The 15,689-nt window shown below is 36.5% G+C and overlaps 1 protein-coding gene across 1 annotated transcript in view; it reads left to right on the forward strand.

The window, feature by feature from the left end:
* Positions 1 to 718: 718 nt before the first annotated feature.
* The window catches only part of LOC135087050 (chondroadherin-like), a 62,809-nt gene continuing 47,838 nt past the window's right edge, over positions 719 to 15,689 (forward strand). The window contains exon 1 of the mRNA XM_063981900.1: positions 719 to 807. Coding sequence (XP_063837970.1) covers positions 764 to 807 — 44 coding nt within the window. The 5' untranslated portion in view covers positions 719 to 763. The remainder of the gene's footprint in view (positions 808 to 15,689) is intronic.

Here is a 15,689-nt window from a genome sequence, read left to right on the forward strand (position 1 = left end):
AATAAATATCAATGAGGAATTTCAATGTAGAAATGGTGTGAGGAGCTCTAAGAATTTCAAGATAAAGCTGATTTGATCTTAAAAGTAATATTGGTGAAAGGTCTAAAGAAATTACAAAGAAGCGGGAGCTCTGAAACCACGTTAGCTAGCATTTCACTCATGACCTACTATTTAATAATAATATATAATTGTACGGTGTATTGTGTAAACAGACACATACAATATAATGATAGCATTGAAATATAAAGGATAAGTTTTAAATGTCCTTCATTGCTGGAGCTTTAAAATTATGTTTGTGAAATATTAAATTAAGTGTTACAGTGCGTCAAAAATCTGAGATTTTCATGAAAAAAAAAAGTTGCTAAACACCGTTATTCGCTGTATCGGTTGTTTTCCGTCGGACGCCGTTTGTTCTATACCGCCTTCCGCAACCGAGACAAGCCTATTTTCCTGTTTTTTGAACCGAAGACTTTGTACAATGAAAAAGTTCGTATTTAAACTGCGAACAATATCACGTTCACTTTTTTAGAAAGCCCGGTGTCCGGCGGGGTAACGCTTAAGCTGGGGGCAGAGGAAAGTTGGGGTTGCACGCGGCGGGGCGGGTGGGGGCTGCTCGCGCTCCGCCTCTCCGCAGTCCGCTCCGCCACTCCGCACTCGTAGCCGAGAGCGCACCGCGCGCGCCCGTCTCTCGCCGCGGCTCACTCGCGTTGCCATGTTCGCGCTGAAACTTTACGCGGACCTCTAAGTACCAAACTCAGTGAAAATGAAAAAACAAAGACGGCGACCCGGCTCGAGACGCATCTTGAGGTACGTAATTTTTATTTACATTATTCACATTACCGTCTAAACAATTTTACTTAACTCGGTGTTTACTTACGTCGCGTTGTTTTCGGCGGTTTGCGAATGTTTGTTTATGACTGGGCGACTGTTTTTTCGTGCTTTGCGACTCAACGTCTTCGGGTAGGCTCGACGCTAATGTAGAGCACCGTGGATTTTTTTAAACTTTTAGTTCTTATAACTAATTGTCGCGCAATTTTGAACGGAATATTTTAATCGCGTATGTAGAAATGATGAAATAAATTTTAAGCTAGGGTACTATTTCTTTTAAGAGTGGATAAGTATGCTAATGGCCATAATTTATTATGAGAGCTTTGGGCGCCGTTGAAAGTATAATTCGGTGGGTTATTGCTACAGTTTTCAAACAGTTAAGAAGAGTGCAGGCTCGCAAGAATATTTTATGGGACATAGGTACTTGATATTTTTATTTGAATACATAATTGATATTTTAATGTAGAGCACGTACTTGTGCTCTACATTAAAATATCAATTGTAGTAATATTGACCCTTCCCCGCCGGGGCGAAGGCGTTAATGAAGAATGGGACAACAATTCCAATTGGGAAATAAATCAATTTCCCACCCCGGGGTGAATCCAATCAAACATATTGCCTCGGACCTTATAAAAATATTTTTTCGGCTGACTTGGGATTCGTATAAATAATAATAATATCACGCGAACTTTATAATGTTTATTTGTGTTTATTATCGACGTAGTAGGCCAAATTGTTTCTTTTATAATTTTATACTGTTAGACCTTTGTCTCTGGCTATTTCGTTACTGCCATCGATGTATTTACATAACAATAACGTATCTTTATAAATAAATATATTCAAATATCTCTGTGCGAGCATAAAAGAAGCCGATATCAAATTGAATTTTCTTTTGGGACTTGAAAAGGGTTGGAGAAATAGATTTGTACAGCGGCACATCAAGCTGAACACTGGCGTCTTATGGAGTTGTGTTAGGTGCTGTTTTTCAAGAAAAATACGTAGTGTGACATACTGGCTATTGTAACAACGCAGTCTGCGTAGACATATCTCGGGCCCTACTTATTAATAAACTTGCGTACATTCCGACAGTGTCTCGGAAACGGATTGTAACAAATAGAATGGCACTTTATGATATTGACTGCCTTTAAATACTTAAGTATTAGATAGAGTTCATAGTTAGAAATGTGAACAGAAAATATTTAAGAGCTCGCAAAATAATTTACTCGGGCTTTACTCAAGATGAAAAAATAATGATGAATCAGACCTTCTTACCTGACCTTTATTAAAATTCACTTACCTGATATAAAGGTTAAAAAGATGTAAACCGCGCCAATAAAATTTCCCAAATAAAATTACTTAATTGGGTCTCTCTGGTTTTGTAATTCTTTAAATCCTTCTAGCCTAAATATTTAGAGGCTTGCTTTGAAATATTGGGGCTCTAATTGATCAAAACTAAAGTATGATATTTAAATACTTGTGCAACAAGATTTTACGTCATTCATAGCAAATGCTTAAACTTTTTTTTTACATAATCATAACTGGAAAATAATTTAATTAGTCACAAATAACTGAAGACAATTCATTGCTCATGCCGTTTGTTTGTTATGTAAGAAAGTAGGTAACGTAGAGTGAAATACAATCTAAGAGTACTGTGTCACAATGTATTTCCCACAATGTTTCACATTACTGCCACTCCAGCGTGGATAGTCAGTCCACGTAGGCTTGTACATTGTTGAATACATCCGTGCTTATGTACTAAACAATGTTGCCACAGGTAATAAACAGGGAATGTGCAGTACATCCTCATTTGTTCTAGTTCGAGAAACTTGGCAAAGTACTTTTGAGTTAGCACCTCTCTCATAGTAAGTGAGCGGAATCTTGAAACCAAACTCGGTGCCTTAATGTGTTCAATCGCAGTTAAATAAATTAGTTTGTTTTCAACTCACAACTTAGAACTGAAGTAAATTAGTTTTGTTGCAGACCTCAGGTCAGTTTGGAGAATTGGGAGAGCATTTTCTGTTAAATCTTGTTGATTCTCGTAATAACGTAAGCTGTTCGAGAAACAATGTAAACAAAATTAGTCGGGAATAACAAATGTAATTAGTATGAAAGATGAAAGTTAAAACTTATGAATAATTGGCTACCGCTTTTGATCCATAGTTTTAGATGGTTTTAGTTCGGCGTTGTCTCTTAGCTATTCTAGTCTTTGTCGGCTCCGCTCGAAATACTTTGGCTCTCAATGAAAATACTACTGTAACAACGTGCCTGTCATAATAATCTAATTGGAAAAATCACAAATAAATAACAAATGAATTTCATTGAAAATCTGTTTAGATTTTATTCCATCGAGAAACAAAGAGCTTTATTTGGTTTCACAATTACAGATACAAAGCAATCAATATGTTACACACATTGTTTTAAAGGATGAAGATAAAAGACTTGTTTGTCAAAAACAGCTACACAGAGTTTTAAGCTGCGGTTTCTCCCCCGAGCTTATATCGCGCGATCGAGAGTGTAACACAAAGATACAGATTTTGTAATACCGCTCCAAAGAATTACAGCATTACTATGTCATAGAGATAATTTAATTTAGCTTTTAGAAGTATTTAAATATATGTACTGGTATTTTGTGTGTGGACCAACACCACGTTTGTTATCGTTTTATTCGCAAAGCACGACAAACACAGTAAGGTTTATCAGTCGAAACGTCTACTGGAATGATTTTATTACTCTGGTTTGCAACGAATTTGGATTAGATAAACACCGGGGTATTGTAAATAAATGGATATTTTCAGGAGAGGTCAATCTTTTAAAGAAGTTTGACTATAACTTTACCGGGCTAATCTTTTTGAAGCACTCCAGTCATTTCCCCGGATTGGCTGACAAGTTCAGGATTATTGCCACCTTGCCGCCATTAAAGTTTGTGGGTTCCGGATCGCTTCCGGAATGCGAAGGGTAACATACTAAACGACCGGTCTTCCCCTTTACCTTCCAGAAACTTAAGCAAAGAAAATGAGATTTTGTTTACTACGGTTTTAGTGCCTATTTACGTTAAAAAGGTACCTAATAAGTACTACAGATTGTAATAAATGAAGGTGGAATTCTTGCTCATGAACACAGTTAAGCTCCATCTTGCTTTCATTTTGTCACAAGCAATTTGACATGCGACGGAAGGAAACAAAACGCCGCGTAACTAATCACCTGTTACACAACGTTCATAATTAATGGGGATAATGAAGAATCACAACATGTTTACTGACTAAAATGTTTACGCGGTATTGTTGACACTATCCACAAATAGGTAATATCTTTGTTTTCACTTCATTGAAGCGCATAGGTATAGTTAGTAAATTAGCATTATTTTCTGTATTTCTATACTGAGATAAGCAGTTAATTTTATTTATACTTTAGTAGAGTTAATGTTAAAGTTACCTGTTTATATTTATAACATCGTGAGTCGACTAGAGGAATTCTTAAAACTATTCGATCTATCTCTCTAGAAAGCTCCTTCTTGAATCAATGTTAAAGTATCTCTCTTTAAAGCTTCTTCTTGAGTTAAAGTTAAAGTATTTATTTCTATAGCAAGCCCATAAACTAACAAATTAGGTCTCGTGTAATGAGAAACATTACGATTCAGCTTAAACATTGTCAGCGCGCCAAATTTCCGTTATGGAACTAATTGATGCAGCTCCGAGCCAGTCCAGCTCAGTCTTAAATCTCCTATATTTGGCCTTCGTAAAAGACGTCCAAGAATTTTTGGTTAAATTAATATTTTAAAGGTATTTTACAAGTCATTTTTATGAACTAGCGGCTCCATAAATTATCATATTAGAAATAATATAATGTGCCAAAAGAGCAAAGAATATTTAGACGTATATCAGTGTTTTGACCATAGCATACTGGTGTATATCTCTGAAATCACTACACCTATTGAGGAGCCCATATCTTTGTCCTTGAGCGCAGAGAATTATTACCCATAACTGTTCGCGGAAGGGAGGCAGTAAGGGCTACGATTGCGTGGACTTCTGGGAAAAACTCGTGGAGGCAACTATTCAAAGCTAATGGGTTCAAGGCGCTTTGTAGAATTTTTATACTAAAATATAAAATATATATTTTTTATGTACTAGGTATGTCCTGAGATTTTTCAGTGTCGTCATTACGTTATTTTTTGCGTAAAACGGTTTCGATAATCAACTCGGTTAATTCTTACCGACCAAAAACTTCACAATTAACGAGCTTACTCTTTTATACAGTATTATAAAGAATAACATTCTTAATCATACAACACTACGCCGTTTTCGTATACAAACACAATGAACAAAATGCGGGAGAACTCAAAGCAGGGGGCGTGAGGCCGTGAATCGTGATTTTATTGCACTGCACTGGATCTGAACCCATGGGTGGTTTATGTAATGTCAATAACGACCGCTCCCGATACAACGCTACAAAGACAACGTGGTGTATTATAACTATAAGTTACCTAACTCCGCGGACGTGAAACTGGATCTATTGTGTTTTATGGGCAACGACACCAACGGATAGGCTAAGGGTTATGACAAGGTTGACAGTATCTTTTTAACTGTTTTTCGGCTACACTAAGGCTGAGTTGCACCACCTAAATATGACCGTAACTATGACGATAACCGGTGTATTTTGTATGGAGTTTGACAGATTTTTGAAGTTTGTCAAAGTTAAAGTAAGATGGTGCAACCCAGCCTAAGTCATATCGAGTTTCAACACGTAATTTATGAGCTTACTCGCTAATGTGGCTCCCAGAGTTAGTAGTAATATTTACTCAAAATATTGAGCCATATCGAAAAAATAAACCTTAGAAATTACCCGTGTCATTAACCTCTGATCGTCCACGAGCAATAAACCTAAATAGAGCGGCGCTACGCCCCAAAAGGAGACGAGAAAGAATTTTCGTGAAAGGCTGAATTAATCTATCTCCATGGGTAATGTCGGTAATAAATACCTCATAGGAAGGTTAAAGGCAGCCCTATAGAAAAACACTGAGACTGAATGATGGTAGAAAGTTCGGTCGCGTCTCGCGGCGCGAATCGTGATTTTATTAGACCGCCCTGGTTCGGCCGTAGGTCATGTCTTGCTCTCCGCCACTATTGGTGTGACCTATTTACGGGGTAAATAATAAAATGCCGTCTTATTTTTCTATTTTTTTTTGGGAAACAATCATTGTTTACACTCCCCGACGCACGTAAATTTATTGCCAAGACACTTTATTGAAATTAACATACCTGCCTCCCAACCTTGGCTGTTTACTAAATTATTGTACTAAAAGCATTCCATTATCTCGTCACTTTGCAAATAATGAAGTTGTCTAGCTTGTTAGTGTAAAAAAGATGAAAGTTTAACATGACGATGGAAATCCTATTTGTTTAAGTATAAGCTCCCGACTGAACTCTCTAAGAAAATGAAAAGTATTGTAAAACTATCTTTGTTGGAAAATTTTGTATCAAATAGCTGTTTTCTTCGTCTGTTACTGTAGTTTGTTCCAATTTCAGTTTCTTTGAGTGCAGTTTCAGCTTGACATGGAACTTTTGTAGTAATATCGAGATTTTATTTATTTAAAAGACTATTGGTAAGAAATGTGATTCTGTGATTAGTTACATCATTAGTAGTAAGTACAGGGTTAAATTTCTAGTGGAAACACATCTAAAAAATTCATCATCATCATCATTTCAGCCACAGGACGCCCACTGCTGAACATAGGCCTCCCCCAATGATATCCATGTTGACCGGTTTGCAGTGGCCTGCGTCCAGCGGCTTCCTGCTACCTTTATGATGTCGTCAGTTGACAAGATAAAAATATCTAAAAAAATACCGTGTACCTATTTTTCTTATTAAAACACAAAGTTTGAATAATCCGGAATTTTCAAAAGACGATTCTATCTTTTGGTCGCTACGTAAGCAGTTATTTTGATTAAGCAATTCAGATGCCTCACGGGGCACGGTACCTTCAGAAGTCATTCTGAAGTCTAATAAGTACCTCTTCTTACTTACTTGACAACCCACATGATTGAAGAAAAATATTTGGCTACCGTTAGTACTTTTAATCGGGCAGAGTAATCCACCATCAGAATCACCTTTGCCAGAGTCATCATGTTCTAACAACCAGTAAACATAATTTGCGAAACGTTTCGCGTGCAATTATCGTAAAGATATTAATTTATAGCCTTCAAAGTCGTTTTTTTATATGAAATGTTGAGTGCTCGAAGCAGCAGAAGGCGAAACTCTTCAAAGAGAATGTAAATACCCATTTCTCAATTACGTTACGAATCATTCTTCAAAGCGGAGGGTTGACCGCAGTATTTGTTCGGTTATTTTATTTTCGCTAGCAAAAAAAAAACACAGCGTGTTTTTGTCGCCGATTTTTGTAAAACTGTATTGTTTTCCAAGTTTTATATTTAAATTTTATTTGCTCTTCATGGTGATCAATTAGTTTTATTTAGTTTTTTGAACAAACACTGAAATTTCAAAATAACAAAAAAACATTTCATAATAACAAACATTGATAGGCCATTCCTCATAAATAGTTGATAGTTTCTTAAAAATGAATATTTTTTATCATTGCTAGTTTCCAAGATTCCTGGTATGTAAACAATTACCTGCCTTTTTAATAATATTCGTGTGTATTGTGTAACACAGCGCCATTCCGGCCCGCTTCGCCGAATCGGATACCTAGGGGAGGCCGAGGAGAGTTGTGCCAGAGGAGAGTTGTGACATTACTGATTTTTAGGTTTAAAGAACATTTATTTCTCATTAAAAACATTACAGTCACTTACATGAGAAATTAACAAATTTCATGTAGGTAGATAATTTACAAGTTGTCCAATAGCCAGAACAAGCAGATGTACTTCTGCGGGAACCGTCCTAACAAATCTGTACTTACGTGAACTTTGTTGTACATACGTTTACACTCAGTTTTCTAGGTTGACATTACTGTGAATAAAACTAAGTTGTACATTACTGTACCTACATACATACAGTGCGCGCGGCTGCTGCAATTTTTGGCAATCTATAACTATCAGTGAGCTCGCAACAGCGCGTATTTGCACAGAATAAGTAATAGTACAGGTACAGAAGGATTACTCTGCAAGACGATTTAAATAAATGCGAGTCTTGCTACGACGCGATACAGTGGAATTCAGCTCGCACAGCACTACGTACCTACAATTTTATTCACCTACAAGTTTTGTCTCTTTCTATCGCGTGCCTCTGAACTCTTCTTACGCTGTTAGGGTTGCTGTCTAGTGAAAAAATAATTAATCTACTTATTTGTAATGACCTACGTATGTAGGTAAGTATGCATTCATTATGGTAAACCTTGGGAGAGGCCTTTGTCCAGCAGTGGACGTCATTTGGCTGAAACGAACGAACGCATTCTGAGCAGTAGTCATAGTAGGTTAGGTTCCTATACTATCCTAAGAATTATTGATTACCTACATGGCCAACATACCTTTCAGCATCTTTGGGAAGCGAAAAAAAAAGATAAATCCGGTAGATTACTTTTCGAATTTAAACACCCGAACGCCGCACAATATTTCTTTCTCTTTATGTCCATTTTTAAATAATACTTCGATCATAGAATTATAATCATACTACAACGCACGCCAGCGTCCTGACGAGCGCGCGCGTGACACTCGACTGATATAATACCCGCCGGCGGGGCGCTTCGCTGTAGGTAATTATCGGATGTACCGCGCGGAGTGAGCCAGGCCTGGTATTTGTTAGCTTGAGACTTGAACTAAAAAACGCACACGTTAGGAGCTCTCTAATCCCTACTAATATTATAAATACGAAAGTAACTCTGTCTTTCTGTCTTTCAGGCTTTCATTCACGCCTAAACTACTGAACTGATTTTGATGAAATTTGGCATAGAGATAGTTTGAATCCCGGTAAAGGACATAGGATAGTTTTTATCCCGGTTTTTGAAACAGGGACGCGCGCAATAGTTGTTTTTCTGTAACGGGCAACATTTCACGCGGGCGCAGCCGCGGGCGGAAAGCTAGTATGTAGTTAATAAGTTCCAAAAAATCGACAATGTGACCACTCTCCTCGGTCTCCCCTACCTAATTTGCCCGGAGCTTTCCTGGGTCTTTTGTTCCTGTGTTACGTGCACATTATAAGTAGTGGGTAAACCCAAACACAGGTTTCTTGGACCGTTATTTGCTAAAGAACCGTAATAGTAGAGTATTAGTTTACTTGTTTTGGTTTTACTTGATTTAGTGGTAAAGTTTACAGCGGATATTAGAATTTGAGTTTTGGAAGTATTTTTACAATTTTTTTCTTTAGTATCATCAATGTCTTGATTCGTACTTCAATGTCTTGATAGAATACAAAGGGAGAATAAGTAATGAGATTTTAATTCGAGAAAACATGCCTAACCGACTACCCGCTGAAACATGAATGTCAGTAAGATAATAAGTTTGCGTGCCGACTGAGGCCTGGCTTTCTATCTGTCTCCGGCAAGATAAGAGTAAAAATAGCATGATTGATAACGAAAATTATAATAATCCTGAATCACGAAATAGGGCATAAGTTCATATGATATCTACCATCGCAACATGTTTAATTATTTTATACAAGTTACTCGTTGGGCTTAGCGATGGTGTATTGTGAAAATTAAAATAATATTTAAACGTAAATTAAAAACTGCTTTATAATGAAACATTTTCAAAGTTGTATATCGTTAAGTACCCACTTTGTTACTTACTGCAAGTATAAACACTTTGTTACGTTTAAAGTAGGTATCCAAAGGCTGCTATTGATGGTCATGAGTATCGATTAAGTGTGTTGTCGGTATAAATATTTCTGGTTGCATTCATGGAAAGTTATCAAACTGGGCTAATATTAGATTGCGTTACTGGGAATATTCCCAAACTGCAGAATTCTCTACAAACCGCAAGTATCTAAAATACTTACACATCGAAATACGAATCTATTCCAAAATCTATTAACACATTACGAGGGCGGCACTGAAAATTTCGGGAATCAAGGAAGTGAAACAACATTACTATTTAAAAATGTATTTATTGCTTTTTAAAGTGTTCTCCGCGAAATTTGACACATTTTTCCATACACGAAACCAATCATTGAAGCAACCATTGCATTCGGAAGTTTGGGTCTCCAAAATGGCCGTTTTGTAGGCTTCCACAGCTTCTTCAGGTGATGAAAATCTCTGACCACGCAATTTATTCTTTATTTTAGGGAAAGTATAGAAATCATTAGGACTTAGGTCGGGGCTGTACGGCGGATGGACTAATAATTCTATGTTTTCTTGCTCTAAAACCTCTTTTGTTCAGTGCGCGGTGTGAGAACTCGCATTGTCGTGATGGAGGATGATGCGGCGGTTGCAGTTCTCTTTACGGAGTTCAGAAACGACCTGTGGCAAACAAATGCTAGCATACTAATCTGCATTAACCGTTCTTTGTCCTCCAAGAGGAATAGTCGCAACATGGCCGGTTTTGGAGACAAACGTGGCCACCATTTTTTTTGCAACACTCCGTGAACGAACAATTTTTGTTGGCTTTAATTCATTTTCGAACACCCAAACTCGTGACTGGTTTTTTGTTTCGGGTTCGTACGCGTATATCCATGATTCGTCACCTGATACGATGTTGTATACAGCATTTGAGGATCCTGCATGTAATCTCCCGAGAGTTCTGACGCACCAAGTAACGCGAGACCACGGTAATACTATCTATACAGTATTCGAACTCTGTCATATTTTTGAAATAAATGTCAACAGCCGCGCGGTACGTCACGGTATGACAACATGCAATAGGGTTGTCCATCTGCAGACCCTATTTTCATTACATCTGCCTATAGAATTTCTACCTAGTTTTGTGAATGTATTTTGTGATTGTAATTTTTTTTTTATTTTATTTAATGAAATAGGATAAAAATGCATGTTGTTTTGTGATTAGTAGATTTTATTAAAAAAATATATTTGTGTTAAGATTTAGTAACAAATCTTATAAATTTGCAACCGTAAAATGTATGCGCCAAAATGCTTGATTATTATACAGGTGTTAGGTAAATGGGTTTATAAGCCGACACTAGCAAATATTAACATGTGCATATAAATGGTATGGTGAAGTCAGAAAATTGATATCATCATTTTAATAATTTAAATTTTCATACAAATCTTATACATTTTATTTTGTATGAAAATTAAAAAAAAAATTATGATATCACTGACTTAGCCATACCATTTATATGCATATATTAACATGGGCTAGTGTCGGCTTATAAACCTATTTGGCTAACACCCTGTATAAATAGGTATGTACTTGTAATTATTTTTATAAAAAAAGAGTGCTTACTGTTTAAAAATCAACACATCGTCCGTTTATTACTGTGGCACATTCGCGACACCCCCGACTTTTGCATGTCGAGCGCATACCGAGATTTGAATTTCGAAGGAAAGCTCGCGTTTCGTCCGTTTATATGAAGTTACAATACTGTATGATAATATTACCGTGGCGAGACGCTTTTTGCTCTTCACAGAGCGAATGCGGTATCCATCGGGAAAACAACTTTTTTACACCTAATTGTTCATGCAAGATTATTTGTATTTGACTCATGCCAATGTCTAAAGTTGCCTGAATTTCGCGGTATATCACATGTCGATCTTCTTCAATCAGCTTACGCACAGCATCAACATTTCCTTAGGTGACTGCAGTTTTTGGACGACCTTGACGGGGATCATCACTGAGCTTGACCCGTCCACGTTGAAATTCAGGAAACCAGCGATAAATTGTGGTTTTGGATGGGGCTTCATTACCAAATGCAGAAATCATCCGGTCAACACACTGTTTTTGTGTTAAACCACTTCAAAAGTCATAATAAATCATCGCTCTTGAATTTTCTCGAGTCAATTCCATTTTCTCAACGACTAAACAAGTTTGACAAGACCTTGTGATACGACCGAGAATCTTTTTTTAAATAAATAAATGGTATACGATTTTTAAAACCCTGGAGTTTGCAATTAAATAGATTTTAATATGACTGGAACAGTGGAAATATTCCATTCCCGATACTTTTAGTGCAGCCCTCGTATTGCAATTCACCTGTCGTTGATAGGCTAGTGCGGTTTGCAGTGATTTTAATCAAATTGCATCCAACATTACAATTAAATTGAAATCAGACTATCAGGTTTTACATTATGTAACATTAATCGAAAACACATTTGAAATAACTGACACCACAGTTTAATGGGAAATCGAGACCTTGTTGAGTTCTGTAAGAACTTAAGCACAGCTTTTTATAACATACGGCCTAACTGCAAATTAATCATTCGAAAGTTTTGTTGTTTATCAGTGTAAACTGCTACAGGAAACTGGCGACCACTCCATCGCCATAAGCGTTTTGTCTATGTATCATACTACCTAATAATTACGACCCTTAGTTCGCTACAGAACACCGTTCGGAAGTCATGAACGTTTAAATATGTATCCGTTATCTACTCGCCTAAGTACAAGCTTTGCTCAGTTTGGAAGGTAATAGTGGGAATAATTAATTGTATATTTTGAGTAACAGGAAGCCCTCATTACAAATGTCTACAGCAGTATTTTCTCGTTATTCAAAGCAGAGAATAATGATGTTTATGTCGGAAAATTAAAGAGTAGATTGGCCTGTTAACCGTGCAAACGTGCCACCAAGTTCGCAAAGCAAATTAGATGCAACCAGGAAAATCTCATATTGCACAATATTTTATGTCAACTCAATTACTGACGGCTCAGTTTTAAATTCATTCGTAAAAGAGGGTGTGAAATTAAACTTTACAGCTTAAAATATATTTCAATATTGTGAGGAAGAGAACGCATATCCACAACTGAATTAAAACCCGTTTCGGTGATAAAGTGCACTTTTCAGAAAACGGTTGACTGCAAAAATACAAATACAACTCACTTCTTGTACGTGAGCCAAACCAAAGCACTAGAATATTAAGTTTTCAATAAAACGGTAAAAGCGCAATAAATGCAATTTTTTGATAACATCGCGAAGCAAATGCTAAAAGCCAAGATTCCAATCGAACTTAGGTATTACATTTTAGCAGTGAAGTCAAAGGATTCTACGTGCATAATATTTTATAAGTTGAACTCCGGCACCGGCCCTATTTTGCCGCGTCCCGAAGGAGCCAAATACGGTTTCACAATTTGAATATAAATATTACGATATCGGTAAAAGCAATTTTACCCAATAAAACGCGTGTAATGAAATATTATTAACTTTATAGACTTTACATGTATATTTGACACATTGAATTATGCTGGCGATATGACATAAAAACCAAATGTTTGAGCATGAAATAGCTTTTTTATTTTTTATTATCATGCAGGCTTTTAAATTATAAAAGGGTACAATGTACAGTCACGGAATGAAAAGGTTCGTCAGTTTTCAAATTGATTCCTTCAACGAATCGCGAGCACATATTACCATTTGAAACTATGTTACAGAATAATCTCGAGTTAGAGAAAATAATCTTTAACTGTTCGTCAGTAAAGTTCAAAATTATTCAGATCAAAGTTGTTTGACGATTTATCTTGTCAAGAAGATTATTATGATTGATAAACTAAAACCTTCTTGTTGGTTCAACCTGCCATTATTGTTTCTATTAAATAAAAAAAAAACTATTGTCAATTGGTCAATGTCATCATTGCATTGCACTGATGGGATAGAAAAATAAACAAGCAAAACCTTATTTGTTAGCAAACGTCATATTTATTTAAATGTTAGCAGCACTGTTTCTTGCACTGTTATGTTGGCAGGTTTGACTCTTACAGTACCTAGTGCAAGCGAAAACCGACACTAAGGTGACGAACCTTTTCATTCTGCGACTGTACATAGCAATTTCGAATCACGTTGTTGTGTTTAAATCTGTTGCATTATTCTGGAATAATTTAATAATTCTTCTGGAAGAATAAATTGAGTTTATGTTTTGAAAACAAATAAATCTTAAACAAAATAATCCGTATCTATCACTCAACGCCAAATAAAGTCCGACGAATTATTTCAGTCAACGGCTGTTGCCGACCGACAAGTAGAAAACAAAATACAGTTTTCAATGTCAAGGGAAGGGCAGATGGCGTTCATTCATAAAAAAATTGCGAATTTAAAATATTCAAGGTTGAATTATGCGAATGGACATTAAAGTGGGACCCTCGTATTATCGGGCCACCCCTGTCTGATCGAACCCCAAATGTCTATTAAAATCGGAAGGGGAAGGGTCCTTTAGAAGGGTCGTGATGGAAACAAAATTTGTACTGCGCACTTATTGTATCAAAGTACGCGTGCTGTAGTCACGCGCAGCTGCAAGGGTGGCGTCGCTACTAGACTAAGAGCTAGTGAATGTAGGTAAGTGGAATTACAGTCTATTGAATATACAGAAAAAGCCACCGTAAAAGTTAGCTTACGTTATACCATAAAAGCTGATTTTTATATAAAATATTAGGGCAATAATTACAAGTAGTTTCCTCATCAGCCAGACAGTTTTGACAGTTCCAACTCCTTGCCAGACAGTTTTTTTAGGATAGCTGCCAAAGCCACGATGACCCAAACTTCATGATTCACCAATATTCTATCCTATGTTGGGAGCATACACTGACAAACTTTCAGCTTTTATAAAATGACGTAGGTCTGGCGTTCAACAGCTCTTACGGTCTTATTCATAATAAAATGCTAATATAGGTTTAAAACCTACATTAGCTAAAACGTTTGATAGGCTTAAAACACTCTTATAAACCTCTGATAAAAAACGTTATTCATAATCGTTTACAAACCTTTGATAGCTAAAACAGAGTTTAATATTTTCTTTCCACAGACTATACAAAAAGAATGAACGAAAACAGCTTTTTTGGTGATTTAACTTGATGGACCATGTAAAATCATAGACAAATCGCAGAAAAAAAAAACAAAAAATTGGCAGCTGTGACGTTTTACTTACTGACATTGACATTTGGCACGAAAATTTAATAAAGTTTTCGGTTTTTTCGATCAACTCCCAAGTTTTATCAAACTTTTATAAAACTTGGGATTGTATGTTCTGGATTCTGTACCTCTTACCCTGTACTCTGCAATAAGCTCTTACGACGACCCGGCTAGTTACATCGGATACTAATTATGTCCATGACGAAGGAGAACAGACCGCCTAAAAGGCAACGATCAGAAAACTGGTTGGAGGAAGATAAGGTAGTACTTATTTTTAGCCTGATAAAGTGCCTACTAATTTTTGTAGCATGGTTTTATTTATGTTTGACGCCTAGTGTTTGCTTTTCAGTATTTGCTGAAAGAGTTGGTGAAAGAAAGAGTAAATGCAATCGAAAATAAAAATACAGACACTAACACGAATAAACGGAAGGTTGCGGCTTGGGCTGATTTACAAACAACGTTGGTACATCTTTTGATTTCTGCCTTCAATATAAAATTTTGCCTTTACCTGTAATTCAAAATCCTGTCATTTCTTTTTCAGGTTTAATTCAATGTGCGCTGGTATGAACCGCTCCATTACCCAGTTAAAATCGCAATGGAGCCTCATAAAAATCAGTGCGAAGAAAGACAAGACCATTGCTAGGCAGGCTCAAATTAAAACTGGCGGTGGTCCACCATTATCAGTGCCTGACGATAGGGCTGATGATATAGCATCTTGGTTGCCCAATGAATTTGTAGTCGATGTTAACAGATTTGACTCGGACTCAAATAAAAGTGAATTAATTAACATTCAAGAGGAGGAATCAACTCAAAATACGCAAGATCAGGAATTGATAAATAATGAAGAAATCCAATATGAATTGGTGGTACTTGATGAAGAAATAGAAGATACACATGCTTGTACTACT

The sequence above is a fragment of the Ostrinia nubilalis genome, chromosome Z, assembly GCF_963855985.1.
Source record: "Ostrinia nubilalis chromosome Z, ilOstNubi1.1, whole genome shotgun sequence".
Classification (NCBI taxonomy): domain Eukaryota; kingdom Metazoa; phylum Arthropoda; class Insecta; order Lepidoptera; family Crambidae; genus Ostrinia; species Ostrinia nubilalis.